The 21,680-nt window shown below is 43.6% G+C and overlaps 1 protein-coding gene across 5 annotated transcripts in view; it reads right to left on the bottom strand.

Annotated features, from left to right (window-relative positions):
- Positions 1-814: 814 nt before the first annotated feature.
- The window catches only part of lrp8 (low density lipoprotein receptor-related protein 8, apolipoprotein e receptor), a 56,440-nt gene continuing 35,574 nt past the window's right edge, over positions 815-21,680 (bottom strand). Inside the window, exons 5-19 of one of the 5 annotated variants that reach the window (XM_037249203.1) lie at positions 20,826-21,203; positions 19,544-19,666; positions 19,289-19,411; positions 17,697-17,816; positions 16,856-16,981; positions 14,012-14,183; positions 12,362-12,586; positions 11,833-11,951; positions 11,075-11,214; positions 8,429-8,570; positions 6,833-6,985; positions 6,383-6,754; positions 4,603-4,674; positions 2,378-2,568; positions 815-1,111 (exon numbers count right to left, since the gene is read on the bottom strand). In XM_037249203.1, the coding sequence (XP_037105098.1) occupies positions 1,073-1,111; positions 2,378-2,568; positions 4,603-4,674; positions 6,383-6,754; positions 6,833-6,985; positions 8,429-8,570; positions 11,075-11,214; positions 11,833-11,951; positions 12,362-12,586; positions 14,012-14,183; positions 16,856-16,981; positions 17,697-17,816; positions 19,289-19,411; positions 19,544-19,666; positions 20,826-21,203 (2,495 nt within the window). In that variant the 3' untranslated portion in view covers positions 815-1,072. Of the gene's footprint in view, positions 1,112-2,004; positions 2,569-4,602; positions 4,675-6,382; positions 6,755-6,832; positions 6,986-8,428; positions 8,571-11,074; positions 11,215-11,832; positions 11,952-12,361; positions 12,587-14,011; positions 14,184-16,855; positions 16,982-17,696; positions 17,817-19,288; positions 19,412-19,543; positions 19,667-20,825; positions 21,204-21,680 lie in introns of those variants that run through there. The other 4 variants (XM_037249205.1, XM_037249200.1, XM_037249201.1 and 1 more) reach the window with 4 other exon arrangements.

Raw genomic sequence — 21,680 nt, 5'->3', positions numbered from 1 at the left:
GCCATAAATAAAGCACGTGGATTGGAAGTTATCAAATGGATTCCTTGACTACGTCGCTCGATTCTGGGCTTCATAAAATAACAAATCTTAAGCCAGCATTCATTTAAATAGATGTCCTTATTCATTCCCATTTGAAATTGTGTGACCCCATGGGATCAGAATTTGTCATCGTTTCTCCAAAACGCGCTGTTATTGACCCCTACGCTGGAAAGGACCAAAAGAAGCAGCAGAGGCAAGCAAACAAAGTCGACAACATCCTGACTGAGAAGAAACAAAGTTGATTGTAAGCAGTGTGCATACCACGTCAGATGCCAACACAGAGGATTACTCATAATGCTCTTTTCTGCCTCGCTGCTTTTTGCCTTGAGGCGAAACCTTCTGGCCACTTAAATCCTCATGTTCACATTTAAAAAAATAAAATAAAAAAAAACGAATTTCTTCCTCTTCTAAATGATCCCCAACCTCACCATGAATACTCATAGACGTACTATATTTGCTATATCAATAGCGTATGTGACTGGAAAAGATTTTGATACCCTTCCAATCAAAATACATATCAGCCATGCAAGTGGAAGAACAGTCTGTGCCAAATAGCGTACATCATTTGAATTGAGTGCAGCATATCATTCATTTGCTCTGGCACCGACGACAGCTCAATGAGGTTAGTTTGACTCAAATCAACAAGCAGCATGTAAATGTTCATTAGGGCAGCACCTAGAGCTGGTGAGAGAGAGAGAGAGAGAGAGAGAGAGAGAGAGAGAGAGAGAGAGAGAGAGAGAGAGAGAGAGAGAGAGAGAGAGAGAGAGAGAGAGAGAGAGAGAGAGAGAGAGAGAGAAGGAATGGGCGGAGCAGAAGCGCTCTACAATTAAATAGCCGAGCTACTGGTGGGAGTATCGCAACTACAGTTAGAGCACCATCTGAGAAAGTGGCAATTTACTGCTCCTTAAAGGAGAGGCAAAGGGAGGAGTGTCTCCTCTGCGCCGGGCCGGGCCTCATTGTGGAGGGAGGAAGGGAGCGAGGGAGGGAGGGAGGGAGTGAGGGAGGGATTGAAGGAAGAGGCTGCATCCCTCCTTCAGGGATAGCCATCGTCCTCCAGACTCAGTGCCACTCGCTGCAAACAGCACATGAAAAATGTTACCAATGTAGAAAAGAAAAAAACAACAACAACCCGGCTTCAGCTATCTGTCGATAATTTCCACTTCCCTTCCTACGCTTGACCTCAATGTCTCCCCTGTTTTGAGGATGCATGCCTTTGGCTGCAAATGTTTGGCCCGCAAAAAGGCAGCCTGATCTTTCTCTGGCTCTCTCTCTCACACAAGAGAATAGGACAATATCTGGCGAGAAAACAAAAAGTTTAACCTCTGTACCACTTCCTCGCCCAAGACTATTTTTAGCACATTAGTGAAGAAAAGATATTCATGGTGCTTGTAGATTCCAAATTGTTTGCCTGTTTCCTTGCTGGAGCGACACAAAGGAATCAGTGTTGCCATGGCAACTGATGAAAGCGCTTGGGTCCCATCGCATCGCATCCCATCCCATCCCATCCCCCACCTACCCACCCACCCAGCGATGATCCTTTTTGGCTGCCCTTCACTGCAAGCACTGCTACTCTGACAACAACATATGACACGGAAAGAATGTTCTTCCAGCGACCTTTTTGCACCTCACAGCTGCTCTTGAATGTATACAATTGTGGCCTGGAGCCACAACACTGCACCGATGCTATCCTATTGCTGGCAGAAAATACCATTTTTGGGTGGCTCTTGTTTCTGATTTGTGCTGCCAATTCAATTTAAGCACTAACAGATAAAGTTGACACGAAACTACTGAGGGTGCGAAATCCGAGGCCGTCCGTCCTGCCTGTCAGCTTTCGTGTGGCGTGTGAAACTTATCAAAATATTCTTCGCCAATGAATTACAAGTTGGCAGCGCTGGTTGCGCTTTGCTGGCATAAAATGACATTAAGCCTTTTTACATGAAGCGAAAAAGGTGATATGTCAGTGCATGTTTTTTTACATAATAAGATCTCTTTCGGAAGACACACAAACAAATAGTAAAATCATCACAAAGTACAATGACTGGGATGCAGTGCGATGGGAAAGGATTGCTAAAATATGTCACATGGTGTAGGGCTTGCTTCAAGTGTTTGCCGTTTTCGGTGACTACTGCAAAAACACGATGCGTGCGTGCGTGCGTTGATTTGTGTGCCTGCCAACTAGTAGGCTTGTGTGACTCCTACGCACGGCTCCTTTGAACCATTCCTCCTTTCATTTGGCGCTGGAGAGCATGGGCGCCCCCGAGTACCAGTGAGAGTTGCTGTCGCTGACGCCGCTCCCGAGAGGAAGCGCTACGAACGGCTGACTGTGGCCGCCACTCACTGCTGGGTAGACGTGTCCCACCGACTCGCTGTGACGGCCGATATGGATTTCGTCGTCGTCGTCCTCCGTGGTCTTGCGGTACACGGGATTATCGAAGTTCATGCTCTTGGTGTTCTTGCGCCGCCAGTTGCGCCACACCAGGTAGGCGCCGGTGCAAAGGAGCCCGATGACCACTGTGGCAAGGATAGGGACTGCATGTGTTTAACACACACGCACGCACGCACGCACGCACACACACACACACACACACCAACCAACACACGGCGGGAGCGTTAACACAGCCCAGGGGACACAGAGCGAGCGAGCGAGCGGCACTCCAAGCACTTCCACATCAACACGCTTCTTGTACTGAGGGCTCATTCTTTTCATTAAGCTGAGAAGACATCACATTGAAATATTCTTACTACACAGTGTGACAACACATTTCTGAATAATGATTGATATTTTCAATCATATACCCAAGAAATAGATTGTCGAGAAGGCTGTTTGGCCTAATCGTTTGCAAAAGGAGAACGCAAGGCCACACCGCCTATAAACAAATGATTAGCTTTACAAAAAAGGTAGTATATGTGGAAAAGAAAAGAATGAGCCCTCATTTTACATAGCAGTCATAACCTTGGGCAATCAGAAACACAGAATGCACATGCGCCATTTGCAACAATGCATGAATGTGTACTCAAAGAAATAGTCATAAAGATGTGTCCAATGGGCAGGTTCAAAAGGTCAACATACACACAAGCCTGTCCAATGATGGAAATAGTGTAGGCCTTGTGGTGGGTGGACATGCCCTTGAGAGCCCTCCACATCCCAATTTGTTCCTCTACAAAACGTCCGCTTTTGTCTGATGCAGAATATTTGCGTCTAATTACAGCGCAGAATTGCCCTAAGTACTGATTATAATCGTCGAGCTGATTCCCCTGGAGAAAGTGCGGCCGGGCGCTGTTCATTAGTGACGAGAAGCCCGGATTCCGGCCGGCCCGTGTGGACCTGTGACGATAATGAATGTTTCAAATCTGCCAAAAAAGCAGAATGAGCAGATTTACTGCCTAGCAGGAGGCTAGAAGGAGCAATGGATGAGCTGGGCTTAACAATTTGGAGGCCTGAGCTCATATCTCAATTGTAGACAGGGCAAAATAGCAAATAGCCTGCTGTCAAGTCAATTGTTAACCTAAGATGTCGATAAGAAAGTACGTCAAATATTTCTTTTAGAATTGCACATTTTTGGCATCGCAATCAATTCTAATTCCGCCTTTTTGTTGTCGTTTTTTTTACTTCCATATGCGCTTGTGCCACATTTGGGTTCCAATGTGTCATGGCAGTTCGATAGATAGCAGTGGGAGCAAGCTGTATGGTCAATTAATGCAGCTGCTCCAATGTGATGGCAAAACATGAAGACAATTCCCCACTTGCGGGAGGGAATCCTCCCTCTTAATGTGCACATTACAAAGGCCAGCGCTGACTAATGAGCTTACGAGCTCATAATGGCTTCCTCGAGCAATGGATGGGGCCAGGGGGCTCTACTAGCAAAGAATTGGAGAAAATGAACAATCCATCGGGTATCAGCCATAGATGTTGACTGTTTCAACCAACCAATTAAAGGGCATATTCAGTCGATTCCTAACGCACTTTCCAGGTACAGAGATTTCCTGCCTTGACTTCAAACCCATAACTGGTGAAATAGTGCGTAGGCAGTGAAGAGGTGTGACCCATTCAAGTCCAAGGAGGCCTGCAAGTTGTGGATTGTGGAATTTTCCCGAGACATGCAAATTCCATAGAGATCCACGTGGAATATATTTCACAGTGGAAATGTCAAAGTGACTTGCATATGGATCCAAATGTTCGCTTCTGATTCTCCCCAGTCACGTGCGCGGCTCATTTAACGAGCTATTTGGAAGTAGGATAAAAGTAGCTTCATATGACGACTGTGCTCATGGATGAATGTTGTATATTTCCATTGGTTGAAAATGCAAAAAGCTTCATTTTATAAAGATGCCTAACTGTCACAATGGGGCAATCTGCGCAGGCAGGCCCAAAGGTTTTCCGTACTTAAGCACCTGAAAGAATGGCAGTTAAATCAGGCGCGTGGTAGAAAAACACTCAATAAGTATGCCAACACACAGCACACGCGCACATGGTACACAAAAATCACAGAGGTAAAAGCCAGGAGGGAAAAGCAGGCAAGCAAAAAGCCAAAACAACACAGCTAGACAGTCAAAGGAACTCACCGATAGGAATGACTATCCCCAAGACAGCTACTGTGATGTTGTTGCCTATGAGGTAGTGATCACCCCCCGCAGCTGAGATGACACACACACACACACAGAGCGAGAGAGAGAGAGAGAGAGAAATGCAACAGTCCAATGTTATTTCCAAAATCAAATACCTTGCTCAAAGGGAAAGAAAAGTCTGCTGCAGCAAGGAAGCATCATGTTTAAAACATAGCAAACGGTAAAAGGGTATCCATCTATATTCATCCTTCTTTAGCCTAAATTTCGATGATTGGATATTTTGCAAATATGTCATCTATGGTCAGCTGCATTTGAATGAATCTCCATTTGTGATGCAAGTAAAAGTGTATCCTTCCTAATGAAAATGTATCTCTTCGACACATTTAGTGTAGAAAGGGAGCAAATCCATTTTTTGGGAGTGCATTTGAACTGTACATAACATCTGCTCTCTTTTACCTCCCTACAGAAGAAAACGCCAGTCGCTGCTAAGGACATGTAACAGCTGACACGGAATTAAAAAATGGTCATACTGGGCCTGTGGGTATGGAGACATGTTTTGTTCCTGCCCTACGTTTGACTCTGTCTGCTGGAGCTCATCTGGAGCATGCGGTGAGGATGTGACACCCTCTGAGACAGGAGAAATGAATTTTTTGCTTCGCGTGTGTGGGGGGAACGTTCTCTGTCATTCCCCCGTCACCCTCAAACAACTTTGCACGTTTGCCGTATTTGTTCTTAGTCATCACTTTCCAACATCATGAGGCTCATAAACAGTACCCAACTGCTATGCTTTCTTTTATGCACTCGTGATTTTTGTTTCTTTTTCTTCTTCCTGTGGCTTACATGCATAATGTATTGCCTTCCCAGTGTTCCAACGTTATATTTCAACCCTTCAATTTTGCCCTCCAATTTATATCCTCAGCCTAAAACTGCTGGCAGCACTGAGAAGACCCACGGGCATTTAAACAAAATAAAAAAGAATCCCTTACCCACAAGTATGGAGTGACGAGCAATTTGTGACAGCAATTTGAAATTGGGACATAGACGCTTTTGGCCCAATGCCAGTGAAAAGTCAATCTTGCCATGAACACAAAGGTGTAACTTTCAATTTAGAATGCCATGAACATAAAGGTGTAACTGTCAATTTAGAAAAAAGCAGTGAGCACTAAGTGCCAGGAAATGTGTGGGTTTTTTTTTTGGTATGATATTTCCTTAGCAGTGCTTTATCATTTTTGTTTTGTATTGTCATCTAGGCTTTTTCTTCTTCCAAGCATGATTAAAGCTTAGTGTCATGTCAAGCATTGTTCTAGCACTTGTATAGTGCTGTCATTGTTTGACTAGGAAAAAACACAACTATAGAGCAGTATATTCTTCCTAGGAGTCGTGGTCAAATGTGTGATGTGTATTTGAAGCAGTTTTAGAGGGCTGGAGGGGGGAAGGATGGGGACAGGGAGAGACAGACAAAAGAGACCAGGTGAATGGAGGAGGGAGCAGTCGGGACCCTTGTTTGGTAGTTGTGACAGTGCTGTTACATGCTTCTCATAAGGGACACCCAGCAAGCACACTGAGTGCTAGAAAGAAAGTGTGCAGATTTCTCCAGACAGACAGAACCAAAGAGAAAGGATTTCTAGACAGAAAATGGAAGGCTTCTTTTTTGGGAGGCAGTCGAGCTGCCAGCTGCGATGAGGGCAGGGAAGAGTCACAGCCAAAGTGGCTGCAGAGCATCTCACACTAACACAACACACGCTCACCTAACATGCTTTGCATCGATCCTGCTTACCTCTGTGTGACAGGTTGGCGTTGCTCTCTTTATGAATGCTGCTGGGAACCACGGGGCCCGGTAGGGCTGTGGGAGTGGATGTCCATGGCTGGCTGCTGCTTCTGCTGCTGCTGCTGCTGCTGCTGCTGCTGCTGAAACTGCTCGGCGCACCGGTGGAAGCAGGTGTTCCGAGCTGCTCGGTGGAGGTTCCCCTGGGATTTAGGGGGAGTTTGCTGGTTGCCAGATTCCCGGTTGTGGTCACGAGTGCGGTAGATGCAGCAGTGGGAGCGGATGTGGCCGCTACTGTTGTCGTGACAACAGGTGTGCTTTTGGGTGTTGCGGTAGTTGTAGTGGTGGTAGTAGGAACTGCTGTTGTGGTTGTTCTTGCGCGCACTGTCGAAAAATCAACCAACTTTAGTTAACTGGAGTGTCCATGTTATACCCCAAAACGTCACTTCTGGACTTACTTACCTGTGACACAGCGCCTCATATCTGGTCCCAGTTCCATTCCATCAGGACAGGCACAGGTATATTTGGGGGAGTGCTCTGTAATCTGGGGGGCCTTTAAACAAAGGTACTCACAGCCACCGTTGGGAAGACTGCCTATGTTGCAGGTGTCTGGAGCTGCACACAATACGTTTGTGTCAGGTCAAATAAAATAGCTATCACAATGTCATTCCAGTTCATTATTTTGATATAGGTTGTATTTGAAAATGGGTGAATCCCAGTCTTTCACGAAGGGAGACGAGTCTATAAAAAGCCAGTGGAGCAGAGGTGCAATGTCAAAGTATGAGGGAAGAAGGAAACGCTATTAAAAATGAAAGAGCCTACTAGGCCTACTTTTCAGGTGTGGTGTGTACAAGAAACTTTAAGGCATCAGTGGAATCAGCAACAACTTAGCGAGAGCATGGAGAGCATGCATGCATGCACCAAAAAGAAGTTTGCATGTCTGAGACTCCTTTAGTTGCCAGGTTCTGTGTTGTATGACTTCTCCATTTGAAAAGGCATGATGATTTCCTTTTATACATCCACGCTAACTAAACACTAGTTGGCCACAATCTTGAAAATGCATTCAAAAGTCCCTTGGTCTCAATTAGGCTGACAGCTGGAACTCAATGAGCCCGTTTGCTTGGAGTTGAGAGTGGGCTCTTCAAACTTTTTACACTCAAATACTGAAATATTCACGATCCCTAACCCAAGACTCAAATATGAAATGTTACGGAAGAGACAGCGGAAATAGGTCAGGTTGTGGTCGTTGCCGCCTCTTACGTGTTGTTTGAGCGAGTGCTACATGGAGGAGAAGTCAGATGAAGGAAGCAACAGCAGTCACGCAACAAGGGCGGGAGGGAGGTAGGGAGGGAGCTAGCTTTGCACACACCTTCTCGGAAGAGTATTACAGCAACGGGACCTTTATTTATGAGGCAAACTTGGGATGGGCAATGTGAAGGAAAATGGACGTTGGTCAATTATTTCATTTCTTAAAATGATTTCAAATGGTATTGCCACATACAGATGGATGAAAAGCAACTGCACAACGACATTTACGTATTAATGATGAAATCTGAAGGCAAGTGACAAGGAATAAAAGGAAGGGATTGGTTTGACTTGAAAATTCCGCATCATCACAGCAAATCAGTGGCTCATTTTCAACAGAATTGTTATTTCTCGGGCTTTTGCTGGCATTTTGAAGAAAACATGTTTAATTGCCGTGATATGTCTCTGAGCTGACTCATCATGAGACAATGCAATTAATTCCCTACTGACAAGGGTGCTTTGGGCGGGCTTTGATTAAGGGCAGGAAATGAGGCATGAAAATATTGGATGAACTCTAATTGTCGTGGTACTGCACAAACACAAGTGAATGTTTGTCACTCAAACAAGGCATCTTGGAAGACAGGAGAGCACCAATCTGCTCATGTGCAGCAGCAGCAGCAGCAGCAGCTTATTTGCTGACACTGACCAAAGTTAAGTCCATTTCGCTATATCGGAATTATTAGAGTATCTTATTGTTATTTACATACTACCTGCCTGCTGTGCAAAGAAAGCTTGGATTTTTGTGTGGCCTACCTTTTGGCTGCCTTTGCTCATGGAACACCACGAGATCCAGCGGATTGTTCAGATGCTCTGCTACTTTTGCCACATCGTTCCCCGTCAGGCGGTTGGCGCTATATATTGCTTCGTCCTCCAAGTCGGTCCAATATATGCGGTCCTAGACGGAAGAATTACCAAAGTCAATCCAACAATTATCTATCTCCCCAATGGGGTAGCATGAGAATGATTTTTCAAATGGTCCTCAGAAAAGCAGAAATACGTCCCAGATAAAATCAGATTACTATGAGGCCCTCCCTTGATGGTACAAGCTTAACATTATTTTTGATGTCACAAATCAAACCTAACAGGCAGATAATGTTAAAGGCTGAGAGATAATCAAATAACTGACCGTTGAGTACCGTCAATAAAATCGAAAGGTTAGTGTCCCTTCTTAGCAGCCTGTTGAACTTCTATTTGCTTTGCGCCATGATATGATATTTTTGTCATGGTTTGAGTATCAGAGTATGTGTTATGTTCCTGCGTCTCTTTGTTGCGGACATTGGTGATCTTGCAGTAACCTTTAGGAGCTGCATCCCCTTTTCAGATAACCTTGACTTCCATGACAGTAGTGCTGACACAAAGGAAGAAATAGCAGCCATGCTGCTATGAAGACTCCGATTTATTCATTCAATGGTTTTGTCTCGGAGGACAACTACCTGTGCCCGACAGCTGAATGTTTTCCTTTTTATCAGTACCAGTAATGCCGTCGCTAGATACTAGCTACAGAAGTCAATAATCTAAGACTGCGGATGAAAGCATGTGAGCAGATCAAATGAAACGCTTCGTGTGTTGAACGGCAGGGCAGGGCAGGTCAAGCGTTTTACACATGAACAAGCACAGACTCGACTAGCATCTTATCACTTCAGCTTTGTTTGTACTTGCTGCGGGGAAAAGATTTCATCTGAATGGATGCGAACGTTCCAACCAACCTTGATGATTCTTCCCCAAAGCAACCTTCTGAACAAAGCCGGCCATCTGTCTGCAACTCTTATTTCGACATGAGATATATATATATATATATATACTATATATAAATATGAAATGCTGGGACTGACCAGTACATTCAAATGATTCATTGACTGCAATAAATAAATCCATTAAAAAAACACCTGTTCATTATCACCTACTCGCCTGAACTACACAGTTCTGCATTTGTATTTGTTTTGTACTTTGTAATATCAGTTTTATTGTCGGATTATTGTTCTTGAGAGAGAGCCTTGAAAGATGCTTACAGATCAAATGTTTTATTGATATCCCTCTGAGCTGGTCGCAATTGTGCTGACGCCCGCTGAATGTCAACAAAGCCAATGCAATGAAGAGATCTGGCCGACATACTGTATGGGAACCTCACAATCAGAGGAAAGCCGCGACCCAAGCAAAGCAAAACTTATTTACATATGGAATATTCATTCCAAAAATCTGTTTGAAAGGAGTGGAATGGGACATTTGTGGCCTTCAGCGCCTTCATTTTTCCCTCTTGTCAGTGTTTATTCCTATTTATTTATTCCTCCCAGGTTGTCTTTTCGATTTTTTGCCTATAGCGCTTTTGAGTCAACCCCCCCCCACTAGACTGCAAGTAGTAATTCAGTGACATTGAAGATGACACAGGAAATAGGACGTTCCGCCTTGCTAGCATCTAGATTTCCTCAGGGCTTGGTGTGGTGCCAGGAGGTGGACACAGCCTGCAAAGGTTAATCACATTGTGCCCGCGCGTGTTTGGAAAGGAATGAGGCATGTTAAACAACAAGCATCTTATCCTTTGGAAATATAAGAGAGGAAATAAACATACAGTACTGATTTGAAGTTTGAAGATGCTTGTCTCTCGAGGAATTAACACATTTGGTGATGTTATCACCCTCTGTTATTCCACAGCAACTCAGAATATGATAAGATGGAGCGAAAATGGATCTTTGCAGTGAATAAATGGAACATCGCATGCAAAATCTTCTTTTTTTTCTTCTTCGCTTTAAAAACACCGAGTCTTTCGGAGCTTTGCTTTATTGGAAGGGGAACTGCTTACTGTGGGATCTTTAATTTGGTTTATATGTTAAGCAGAACGGATGAGAGAGCAAAAAAAAAGCACAGAGGGTGATCAATCTTCAGACATGAACTCACACACCCGTGCACACACTGGCACCGACAAACACACACGCTCAGCAGGACATGATGAATGCCACCTCTTTTCTTCTCATCTTCACAGTGGGTGCAGCAAAAGGAGGAATGGAGAAAGTACTTCTCAGTGATCACATTACACCCCCTCCATTTTCACCCCACCGGATCTCGTCCACACGTCTAATACTAGATCGGCTCTTTCAGACCGACTCATTCCTGCCTAATAAATTTTTCCAAATTAGTTTCATTGATTCTTCTGCTCGAGCCTTAAAGAGTTGGGGTTTTTTTTGGATCGGAATTTATCATGGGCTATCAAACCTCTTCATCAGCCTCACACTAATTTACCGCTCCATCTTCTTGAGCAGATTGAATCACCCCACTTATTTTTCTTTCCTGTTTCATTTACAGGTTAGCCTGATGTCAACACATGCTGTATACTTGCCAGGAAAACGGATTTTTTTTTCCCCCCCCCAAACTCATAGCCGTATTTTAATATTTCTAATTGTGTACCTGGAAAAGGGTGAGAGCAAAGGGATGTCCCAGGTGGTGATGGGAGGACAGCAAGACTCTTCGGTTGTCCCCATTCAAATCCACACTGGACAGCAGGTGCAACTTGGAATCCACCCAGTAGAGGCGCCTATTGGACAAGTCTGGAGGAAAGAAGGAGCCGTTATCCAAGGGGAAAAGGACAAAGGAGAACGGTGAGAAAGGGAGAGAGGTCAAACGTCGAGGGGGGAGAGGTTTATGAATGCTGAGCCCAAGTAGCTACGCCATCAATCTTGCGTGACATCAAAACACCGATGCGATTGTAACAATGCCGAGAGCCGTCCGGACGCCGCTCTGGTCAAGTGTTCCGGGCATGGAAGCAGGCCCCGCTGTGAAAAATAATTATTATTCACATGTAGTGAATAATACCTTACAATTCCACAGTGTGTGGTAACTCTGTGCCTGCACAGGTAAGAGCAGCAGGAAAAAATTGGCTGCTGCTGCGGAGGGAGTTGAAAGCGATAATGGGAGGTATCGACAGAACACGGCGCGTGGCTTATTAATTCAACCGACCATATTTGTCAGCTTGATAGATGAGAGCCAGACACAAAGTGAAGCACAGCAATAATAGTGGCTCAAGGGTTGCAGCGCCACTAGTTTTCTTTTTTTTTTTTTTCCCCATTAAACCCTTCACGGCACTTCAACTTTTTTACTATAATAACGTCACGTTCTAAGATGATTGATTATCCTGGATCCCAATTTTCAAAAGTCATATTATTTACCTAAAGTTATTCCATTGGGCCATTCAATATGCTCAGACACCAGAACTTGGCGATCCACTCCATTCATCCCAGCTTTCTCGATCTTGGCCTGTTCGCCCCAGTCTGACCAATACATAAACCTGGGAAAAGAAGCAAAGTACATTTCTGATTGGATTTATACGAAGGAGCTGATCAAATCAACTTGTTCATATCTGTGTAAATGGGGTCGTCTTGGGGCAAAACAACAATTGAGCAGCACTGGTGAACTACTGTGTATCATAAAAATCTTCATGTTTATATTGAAGAACTATAAAATGATCAGCAAACATTCAACTCTAATGCACGGTTTTATCTGCCTGAATCGATTGTGAATGTCTGGAGTGTCACTGACAGAGCAGAACTCATTTGAAGATCCATGTATTTCATGGCAGTGCCATGGAACTGATGGAGTAAACTTTGATGTGAATACATTGTAATTTGTTTTGTTTGGTGTTATAATGCGAACACCCAAAAGTACGAGTATTTGTTATTCTCTTTGTCACCTCCTTACCCTTGGTGCGGGTCAACGGCGATGGCCCGTGGCTCACTCAGCTCAGTGACTATGAGCATTTTTCTCTTGCTGCCATCCCCCGTGGCCACAGAGATGCTCTTGTTGCCCGAGTCGGTCCAGTAGATGTTCTTGTGAACCCAGTCGACGGCGAGGCCTTCGGGGGAATGGAGCGCCTCGATGAGTGTGACTTGCTGCGAAGAATCGTTGGCTTTGTTGATGTAAGCGCTGGTTGATGGAAGAGAAGAGAAGAGAGGAGAGGAGGAAGTGCTCAAGTCTTACGCAAATGTTGCGACAACAATCTTGTTTTTAAAGGGAAGAAAAAACATACATAAATCCCTCAAAGGTATTTGCTGGATCTGGTACGCTGGTCCTGAAACACGGCTCAATGTGGGCAAATGCGTACGTTTGCAGATGATGTCAAGGGCAAGCCAAGCTAACGTCTCTATCAAAAGCTCATTGGAGCAGTCGCTCAGAGAGAGAAGGAATGTGTCTACCTCAATCCGCACCTTACAAATCAAGCAGACTCCTCCTCTGTTATTTTCACTCTCCGCTCTGCGTCTTTTCAATTTATTTGGAACTGGCTTCTTGCCTTCTACGTGGCCTTTGCCTAATACTCCTGCCTTCTATCTTTCCTGTCAGACAAGGTGAATTATTTTCTTCTCCACATGTGGGCTGGCAATCAAACAAGACAATACAAGACAATACAAGACAAGACAAGACATCCTTGCTTAAAGGGTGCCAAATGCAACACTGACATGTGCATGCAAACAGAGGTACGGAGGCAGGGTTACATTTAATACAAGTTGTTTGGGAATACCTGATTGTTTTTTCTTTGAATTGTTGGTTTATTGTTTGGTTGGTAGAGTATCCTTCCGGAATCAAAGCTTTTTTATTGGATAGGATTTGGATTCTCAAGTAATACATACAAGATAATGCTTACGCTTTTCATGCTTTTGCCCTTATTTTCAATGCCACAAGCATTTGACTATTCTGCATTTCAAATGTGTGCCGGAAAGTGGGACCACGTATGGGTGTGTGTGTGTGTGTGTGTGTGTGCGCACAAAGTAAACGTAATGCAAAGGGCCTTTTCGCATCACAAATGAACCATATGGTCTTTCTCTAATCTTACTGCCTCAGTAATCATGCTCATTATTCATAGGCATGCACACACAAGCACGCGTGCACACAAATAACAGTACAGTATAGGTACTTCATTTGAAGGGGTGTGTATGTGTGTGTGTGTGTGTGTGTGTGTGTGTGTGTGTGTGTCTGTGTAAGTGTGAAGGACAAACAGCTCTCTCCACCCTTAACTGTCATTCGTTCGGTGACAAAATCCCCCAGGTGTGACTGACAAACACACACACACACACACACGCCCAAGCAGATACACTGCGGCAGGCAGGCAATCAGTACTTTTGGGAGTAGAACTAAATGAACAGGATCCATTTATATTGGTGGAGCCGTCGCACAGATAGAACGCAAATGACTTGTCATCCGGTATGCCGGGCCATATTCAATTGACAGAATATTTCTCCTTCAAAGTAGGGGTGTAACGATGCATCTATTTCATCGATGCTGTCTACATCTATGAGAGCTGTACTTATTTACTTCCTAACGAGTAAAAACTTGATTATGAGTGAGTGTGTCTACCTGTATATTTTGTGATGATATAAATCACTCCAGAACATCTTATTGGTGGCAACGTCAACATCCAGCGCCACAGCATTCTTCAGTGTCGGAACTACTTGCGTGTATTCGCTTTTCAGTAGATCAATACGACGGATCTCGTGGCGGTTAGTGAACATCAGGTAGGGACTCTTTCCTGAGGACGTACAAAGAGCAAGAATGGACAGCGCTGTCGTTCAATACATTCGCAATTCATCAGAGAATGACCTCGAATGGTTGGATTCACTGAGATTAGTCATCTAATGTGCGTATGGGGGGGGGGGGGTCATACATTTGGAAAACTCTTTTCAATACACACACACAGGAATGAATAATTTGTGTTCCACACATTAAACATCTTCAGAAAAATAAATCAATCGCAAGAAATAGGCAGTGCTATGTGCAATGCGCAATTTTCAGTAATATGCTAAGAGAAGATGATCAAATATTCATGAAATCAAATAAAACATCTTTAGCTACTTAAAAGAAGGGAAAGAAGTGATTTTGAAAGAAACAATCTATGTTTTTTGACATTATTTCTTGAAGCTGCTAGCTAGCTTGGTTGCCACATTTAGACTTTAATCATACAGCATGTAAATTTAATGCTGTGACTATTAATAAATTATTAAAAATAAACCTTTAAAGAAGTGCTTTTCTTGACACCGACAAGAAAAGCTTGTGGCACAATCCAGAGCCATGCATTTCATTATTCAGAGTGTACTTTTGAAAAAAATGGAACCATAGTGGTTAGGAAAACACATGTTGGTTGAGCGTTTCATATTTCTCTAATGAAGGAGATTGAGTTGGAAGATAAAGGCCAAACAACAACTACCGTTTTTTTCCGTGTATAATACGCCCCCATGTATAATACGCACCCTAACAATGGCATGTTGATGCTGGAAAAAAGCCTGTACCCATGTATAATACGCACCCAATTTTTTTTTTTTTTTTAATTTTTTTTTTTTCTTTTTTTTTTTTTAAGTCCCAATGATCGTCACACACGCAGGGAGGCAATGGGTCCCATTTTTATAGTCTTTGGTATGGTCTTAACTAGGCTGGATGTATTTTTTTTGTTGGCGTTGATTTCTCCGACTGCCCGTAAAGGCACCACCGCGATCAGATGAAAAGAGAGGAAAGTGACGTGCGGACATGTGAAAAAGGCGGCTCTGTATGGGAGAGACGTTGAAGAGGAATAATAACACCCTTGGAAACCAAAACTTGCCCCTCGTCGTGACTCGGAGCCGCAACAAATGTTTCGGATTTGTGTAGGGTACATTGTGACAGCAAACGAGCAGGTGATCGAGCAAGCGTCTGATACGAGAGCATTGCGTTCGTATGGAGCGTGTTTGAAGTGAACAGCAGAGACGAAAGGAACAAGACAAAGTGTTGTGAAATAAAATATTACCTGTAATACGCATTTTGTTATTTGCTGATTGTATTAAGCTATCACATTCATTGTCAGTCAAGAAGAGAAGAGGACTATTATCCCTTCTTTGACGAAATGACCAGAGCACAGTACAAACACACTATTGTTCTTTCGGTATTTATTCAACCCACATTCTTTCACAACATGACAAGAAGAGAACAATACATAAATCAATACTCGTACCAGTACCATGATTTTCTTAAAAAGAAAAAAAAAAAAAAAAAAATTTTTTTTTAAAAAATTTAAAAAAAATTGTACCCATGTATAATGCGCACCCCAGATTTTAGGACAATAAATTAGTTAAATTTTGCGTATTATACACGGAAAAAAACGGTAGATTCTATTTTAGGGATGAAAAAAAATGGGCTCCTGCGTTTGCGCTCCTCTGGTTGGTTCATACATCATGGGTCGGTCACTAGCGCATTAGTTACCGGGAAGGGGGGATTTTTTCTCAAGCCTTGCAATGTGCAAGGTCAACATTCAAAGCACAACTCCTACTTGATTGTGGAGCTGCACACAATCTAATCTGGACTGCCATTAACAAATGGGATTTTATTTTATTTTATTTTTTCCAAATGCCAGTTTTGGAAAGACGGTTTATGTGCTTCCCACCCTTGAAAACTTAGTCATTTTATCAAGTCAATGTCCTAAGCCAAGAGTGAGGGATTGTATTTGCTTTTTCATTAGCACTGCATTCAGTAATGACATAGCCTTCGACCCGTGCGAACATAATTGTTTTTCTCTTTGCACACAGTTGAATTGGCCATGTAACTAAGCCAGTTTAGGAGTCCAATTCCACAATAAGACTAAGAGAGCACTACAAACGCTGCTGGAATGTAGATGCAGATGTGGAGCTCATGAACAAAATAGATAAATGATGCCACCAAAAACTATCGATGAAGAGGAAAGACAGCATTGTTGAGCCATGGGCTCTATTAATATGCTCAAATATGTACAATGACCTCAACCGAGAAAGAGGGGAAAAAAAAAAGCACCGTTAGTCTTTGCTCTGGTAAGCAGGCAAAAAGGTGGTTGTTACTTCAGCATTCAAACTCCTCTTTAATTCTTCACTTTACACTCCAGGGAAAGCATGGCAGCTGACTGAAATCTTTTCATTTGTAAAGGCAGCAGCAGCAGAAAATATTTATCTTTGAACAGACTGCTGAAGAGGGTGTGCATACAAAGCAGGCTTCTCTTCTCTTCTCTTTCTCTTTCTTTTCTTTCCAGGGGATCCCAGCGAGAGATAAGAGCAGAGGATACAACGGGGACTGCCGGAAGTAAAGGGCAAATGTAATCTGCGAAAGGCCGACCGGCCAGCCTTCAAATGTGCTTATGTTTGCACGTGTGCTCAGTCGTGTGTGTATTTTGGTGATTCAATATTGTGCGTGTGATGAATGACTGACCCACGGCTTTGCAGGTCTTGGAGGCAGGATCCATCTCGAAACCTTCGTAGCATTCACACTTATAATCCCCTTTGTAGTTGATGCAGATCTGACTGCAGGCGTCGGGGTTCTCGCATTCATCGATGTCTGTAGGAACAAGAAAAAGTCAAATTTGCATCTTAAATCAGCTTTCCATACGGAGATGGAACGCAGTGGCAATGGTCACGCCTGTCTTTCTGTCTGCCATGTCACGGACCGGATGGAGCAGGGGGACCAAGTGCAGCTTGGACCAGCTTGGTTTATTGAAGGGAACAACTAACAGACTCGGCAGACTGACATACTAACTTACTAACAAAACCAACAACAGGACTGAGCGACAAAGACGTGAGACAAGAAGACATCAGCGATCCGACCGGGAGCGACGCGCAGACACGACTTAAATACCAGACAGGTAACGAGAGGTAGGTGACTGTGATTAGTACATTGATTGGGAGTTGACACAGGAAGGGAGGGGCGAGTACACAGACGGACAGAAACCTTGACAACCTACATATACTAAAACAACCGGGGACGAGTCGTGACATGCCAGTCTGTCTGTCTGTCTGTCTGTCTCACTCGCTTTTTCATGCCGACGACGCAAGTATTCATTTACAATTCAGGATTTTTTTTTTTCAATATTGAAAAAAACTTGGAATGAGAAATGCAGTACACCGCATTTATTTTGATTTGATTTGACAAGGACAGTCTACATCAATTCTTTACTATTATTCTAATTGGAATAGTAACATCCTGTCCACTCGGCTAAAGATGGGCCGGGGGGGGCTCACAACGTTATTTGCTCGTAAAGAGTTTTTTTCTTTACCACCACAAGTCTTTTTGTCCAGAAGTTTATACCCAGAGGGGCAGTCACACATAAAGCCAATCCTCTGGTCCCTGCAGATATGGGAGCAGCCACCGTTGTTGTCCGAACACTCATTCAGGCCTGCACAGATGATAGTCGGAGAAGCAATATGTTGGCAGATGTGACTGACACCACAAGGGCAATGAATAAAACAACAGGCAAGTAACTCTTAACGCGTGTCCGTAATTCATTTTGGTAGGATAACGTTTTTTCATAAAGAACAAGCTGATGGGGGGAAAGTAAGCCTAAGGAGAAGTGTATTACTTTTGTATACCTTGATCCAGTAACTCCTACAAAATGAAATTTTGCACATTGTGCTCTCTCCATGTTGTCCTATTCGCCTCATTGAATTCTCCCCACTTTCCTCCTCTGCATGTCCTTTCTCTGTTGTAAGTCCGCATTTATCCTCTTGTCTTTCTTTCAGTTGCCCCCGGGGAGCGATGGCTTCAGAGAGCCAACGCTGCTGCTGCTGCTGCTGCTGCTGCTGCTGGTGCCGCCGCTGCTTCATTATCGGTTTACATTAAACATTTAAGCTTCAAGGCCACTGCTTGGAAATTAGGATTTGAGGAAATTTGAATTTGCTAGGATATTACAGTAGTACTGGCAAATATTGGTATAGAGAAAACCAAATATTTATATGACGTGTATGTACATCATGGTACTTTGCAAATCATGCTGTTTGAAGTCCTCTCGTTGCGCAGCAGTTCAAAATGGACTGTGAAAGTTTGAAAATCGAGACAAAAATATTTCAAAAACTTCTGGCTTAACTTTTCTTGATTTGATCTTATTTTCACAATTGTTTCATTTGATTGGCAGTCGTGCATGAGGAGCATTTCATCACTCTGAGGCAGCTTGGCTAAAGGTTTGCATTTCCAAAAAGAGCTGCTAAAAAAAAAAGGTGTGGAGACTGATCTCACCAGCCAGCCAGCCAGCACAGATCGAGTCTGTCAAATGAGCTAGATTGCCGCACAGCTCATCTCATCTCATCTCATCTCATGCACAGTACATGCCCTAACATACGTACTTTCTTCTTTAAATCTTGACGAGCATCCAATCATACGTGGTACAAATGTACAATTTGATTGAAAACTAATCCCGATATACATTTGCAAATGCATTTGACGAAAAAGAAAGCTGCCGATCCGTAATCCATTTCCCCAACTTGTCGTCTTTTTCTCAACTGCGGCAGTCTGTTGACTTAACTTAGCGAGAGGCTGAAGTGAAATCCGTGACCGAAGCTCGCTGAGGGCTAATTAGTATCTATGTTGTGCGGATGGATAATCTGTGTGCTTCCTAATGGCCAATGTAGTCTGATCACATTTCCCTCCCTGTCTAAGATAGCACTAGAGGGCAGAGGCGCCAAGGTCTTTGATCATAACAAGGCACTTGAGAAATGTCCTGATTTAGTCTGCCTTGATCAAATTAAGCTCCTCTTATCGGGAAGAGTGACTGGCCATATTTGAACAACTGTGCCTGAAGAGTCAAGTCTTATCTCGTATGGGATGCTTTCAGTCAAATGAGCATTAATGTGTGGGTGTGCACGTGCATCTTACCACACTCTTTCATAGGTTCATCAGACCAGTCTTTGCAGTCTTTTACGTTGTCGCACACCTTGCTGCTGTCAATACATTCTCCATTCTTACAGCGGAAGTGTCCGGCACCGTCACACTTTGTAACTGTCAAAACCCCGGCACAAATTATTATTATTATTATTATACATGCATAAAAAATGGCACTGCACATTTATAGAAAGAAAAAAAAAAAGGATCAATGCTTGCGGTACTTCTCTTGAATATTTAGTTCCTTACCATTGACGCAAGCGGCTTCATCACTGTCGTCTGGGCAGTCATGGACCTTATTACACTGTTTGGTGCCGTGGATACAGGAGCCATCGCCACACTGGAACTCATCAGGTCGACATGTAAGCAGCGCTGAGGAGGAATAATACAAGCAACCAGGGATGATTACAATTTGTAACGCCTCATTCATTGTCCAGTCCGTCTATTTGGTGTGTGTGTGTGTGTGAAATTACAACTGATTGTGTTGCCAATTGACTAGAAATGCTCCAACAGCAAAGGCCATTAATTTATTATTTGCCTGTGCAAATATTCAGATGTTGACTTTTCTCTGCCAAAAGAAGGCAACATAATCAACAGCAAAAGAAAAAATGGAGCTATAAATTTACGATATGAAACCATCAGGGGCTATTCACATTTAAGTTACAGTTTTTAAGACATACTGATAACACTGGTAGCTCCCTCAACCTTTGTTAGAATTTGAAAAGAAATATATTTAAGATTTAAATCTAAAAAGTTCCCCAGAGAGCCAACTATACGTCCATGTCATTCAAAAGTCACTTTTACACAAGGAGTCATTTCAAGTAGGAGATAAAGCACCCAGGGATCTGTTTAATGACTTTCAACATGGTCATGCCAGATGGGAGGTTGCCTCTTTTGATTGTGTGCCACGTGTATGGCAGCAATCAAGAAAGCGAGCAAGCGCAGGTCGTATGTTTGCCACATCAATTAGACATGACACACAAAGTCCCTGTTCCGCGTTTGTCCTTGGGAAATGTATCTTTGGAAAATGTGTGTTTGTAGTGTGCACGAGTGTGCTGCCATGTCCCCGAGGAGTGTGAAGAGCAGACCAGATGGGCTTTGTGCTTCACCTCCCACACATGCACATGCGCATGCACATGCACATGCAACAAACACACAGGCGCTATCAGCTTCTCCCATTTTTACAGATCTCACAGTTGCATGGCAACCCATTCTTGGATCATGATGAAGTTAAGTTCGTCTTGATCATCCTTCAGTCCTCATCCATTTGGTTTTTCTCCTCAATCAAGGATACAACATGCACTCTAATCATTTTCCAACATAAACATGATTTCTGGGGTGACCTTAATTCACCTGTCCAAACAAATTGGCACAACTGAGAAACTCTTGGGAAAGTGTACACATTAGCATCGCACCTTATGCTTTGCTCAATATTTGGAATTTAAGCAAAAAACAAACCAGAAAACCAGAAACAATCACGGTAGCACTTGAGTGTAAGCAAGGACGAACGGATGAATGACCGTTTACTCACGACAGTTTGTCTCGTCGGACTTGTCCTTGCAGTCGGCATCTCCGTCACATTTCCAGCTGATGCGGACGCACTCTCCACTCCCGCACTGAAACTCGCTGAGCATGCAACGTGCTTTCTGGGGCTCGGTCCTCCGACTGCAGCGCTCCATGGATTCGTCGGACTTATCTTTACAGTCGGGATCGCCGTCGCAGCTCCACAGCGCCGGAATACACTCGGAGTCATTGCAGCGGAACTCGTGCTGGCCGCAGGTGGGATGGGAGCACTTCTCTTCATCGCTGCCGCCGTCGCCGCAGTCGTCGTCGCCGTCGCAGACGAAGATGGCCGCTATGCACTTGCCGTTATGGCACTGGAATTCCTTGGACGGGCAGGCGTTGGCATCTACAGGTAACATACGTACAGGTGCTGATGATTCATTTCAATATGCAGCAAATACAAGGAGAAAATCAACTCAAACATGACACTCCACAAAAAATGGTGCAATCTTTGCATAACCTGAAATGTATACGTGTTTTAATATGCGGTAAAAACAAAATAACAGGACGTACAATGCTCCGACCTTTAACACTGCCAGGGTCACGAGGTAACATTTGTATACAGCTCACTAGTTTGGGCATTCACCGTTTCTTCGGACACAGAGCCAAATGAAAGTGAAATGCATCTATATTGTAACACTGCGGACATTTGATTCCATGATGAATACAGTAGCTTTTCCCAGAAAGGCAATTTTACGATCACAGGTCATCCTCATCTCAGAATATATGACAAAACAAATACAAACTCTTACCAGAGACGCTTTGTAGTACTATACTGTATGTCCCTATAGCATAGACCTTTCACTCCGTCTCAGTGACTGCA

The sequence above is a fragment of the Syngnathus acus genome, chromosome 4 (genome assembly GCF_901709675.1).
Source record: "Syngnathus acus chromosome 4, fSynAcu1.2, whole genome shotgun sequence".
NCBI lineage: Eukaryota > Metazoa > Chordata > Actinopteri > Syngnathiformes > Syngnathidae > Syngnathus > Syngnathus acus.
The sequence above is the reverse complement of the archived record's forward strand: the minus strand, read 5'-3'. Positions and strand labels throughout refer to the sequence as shown.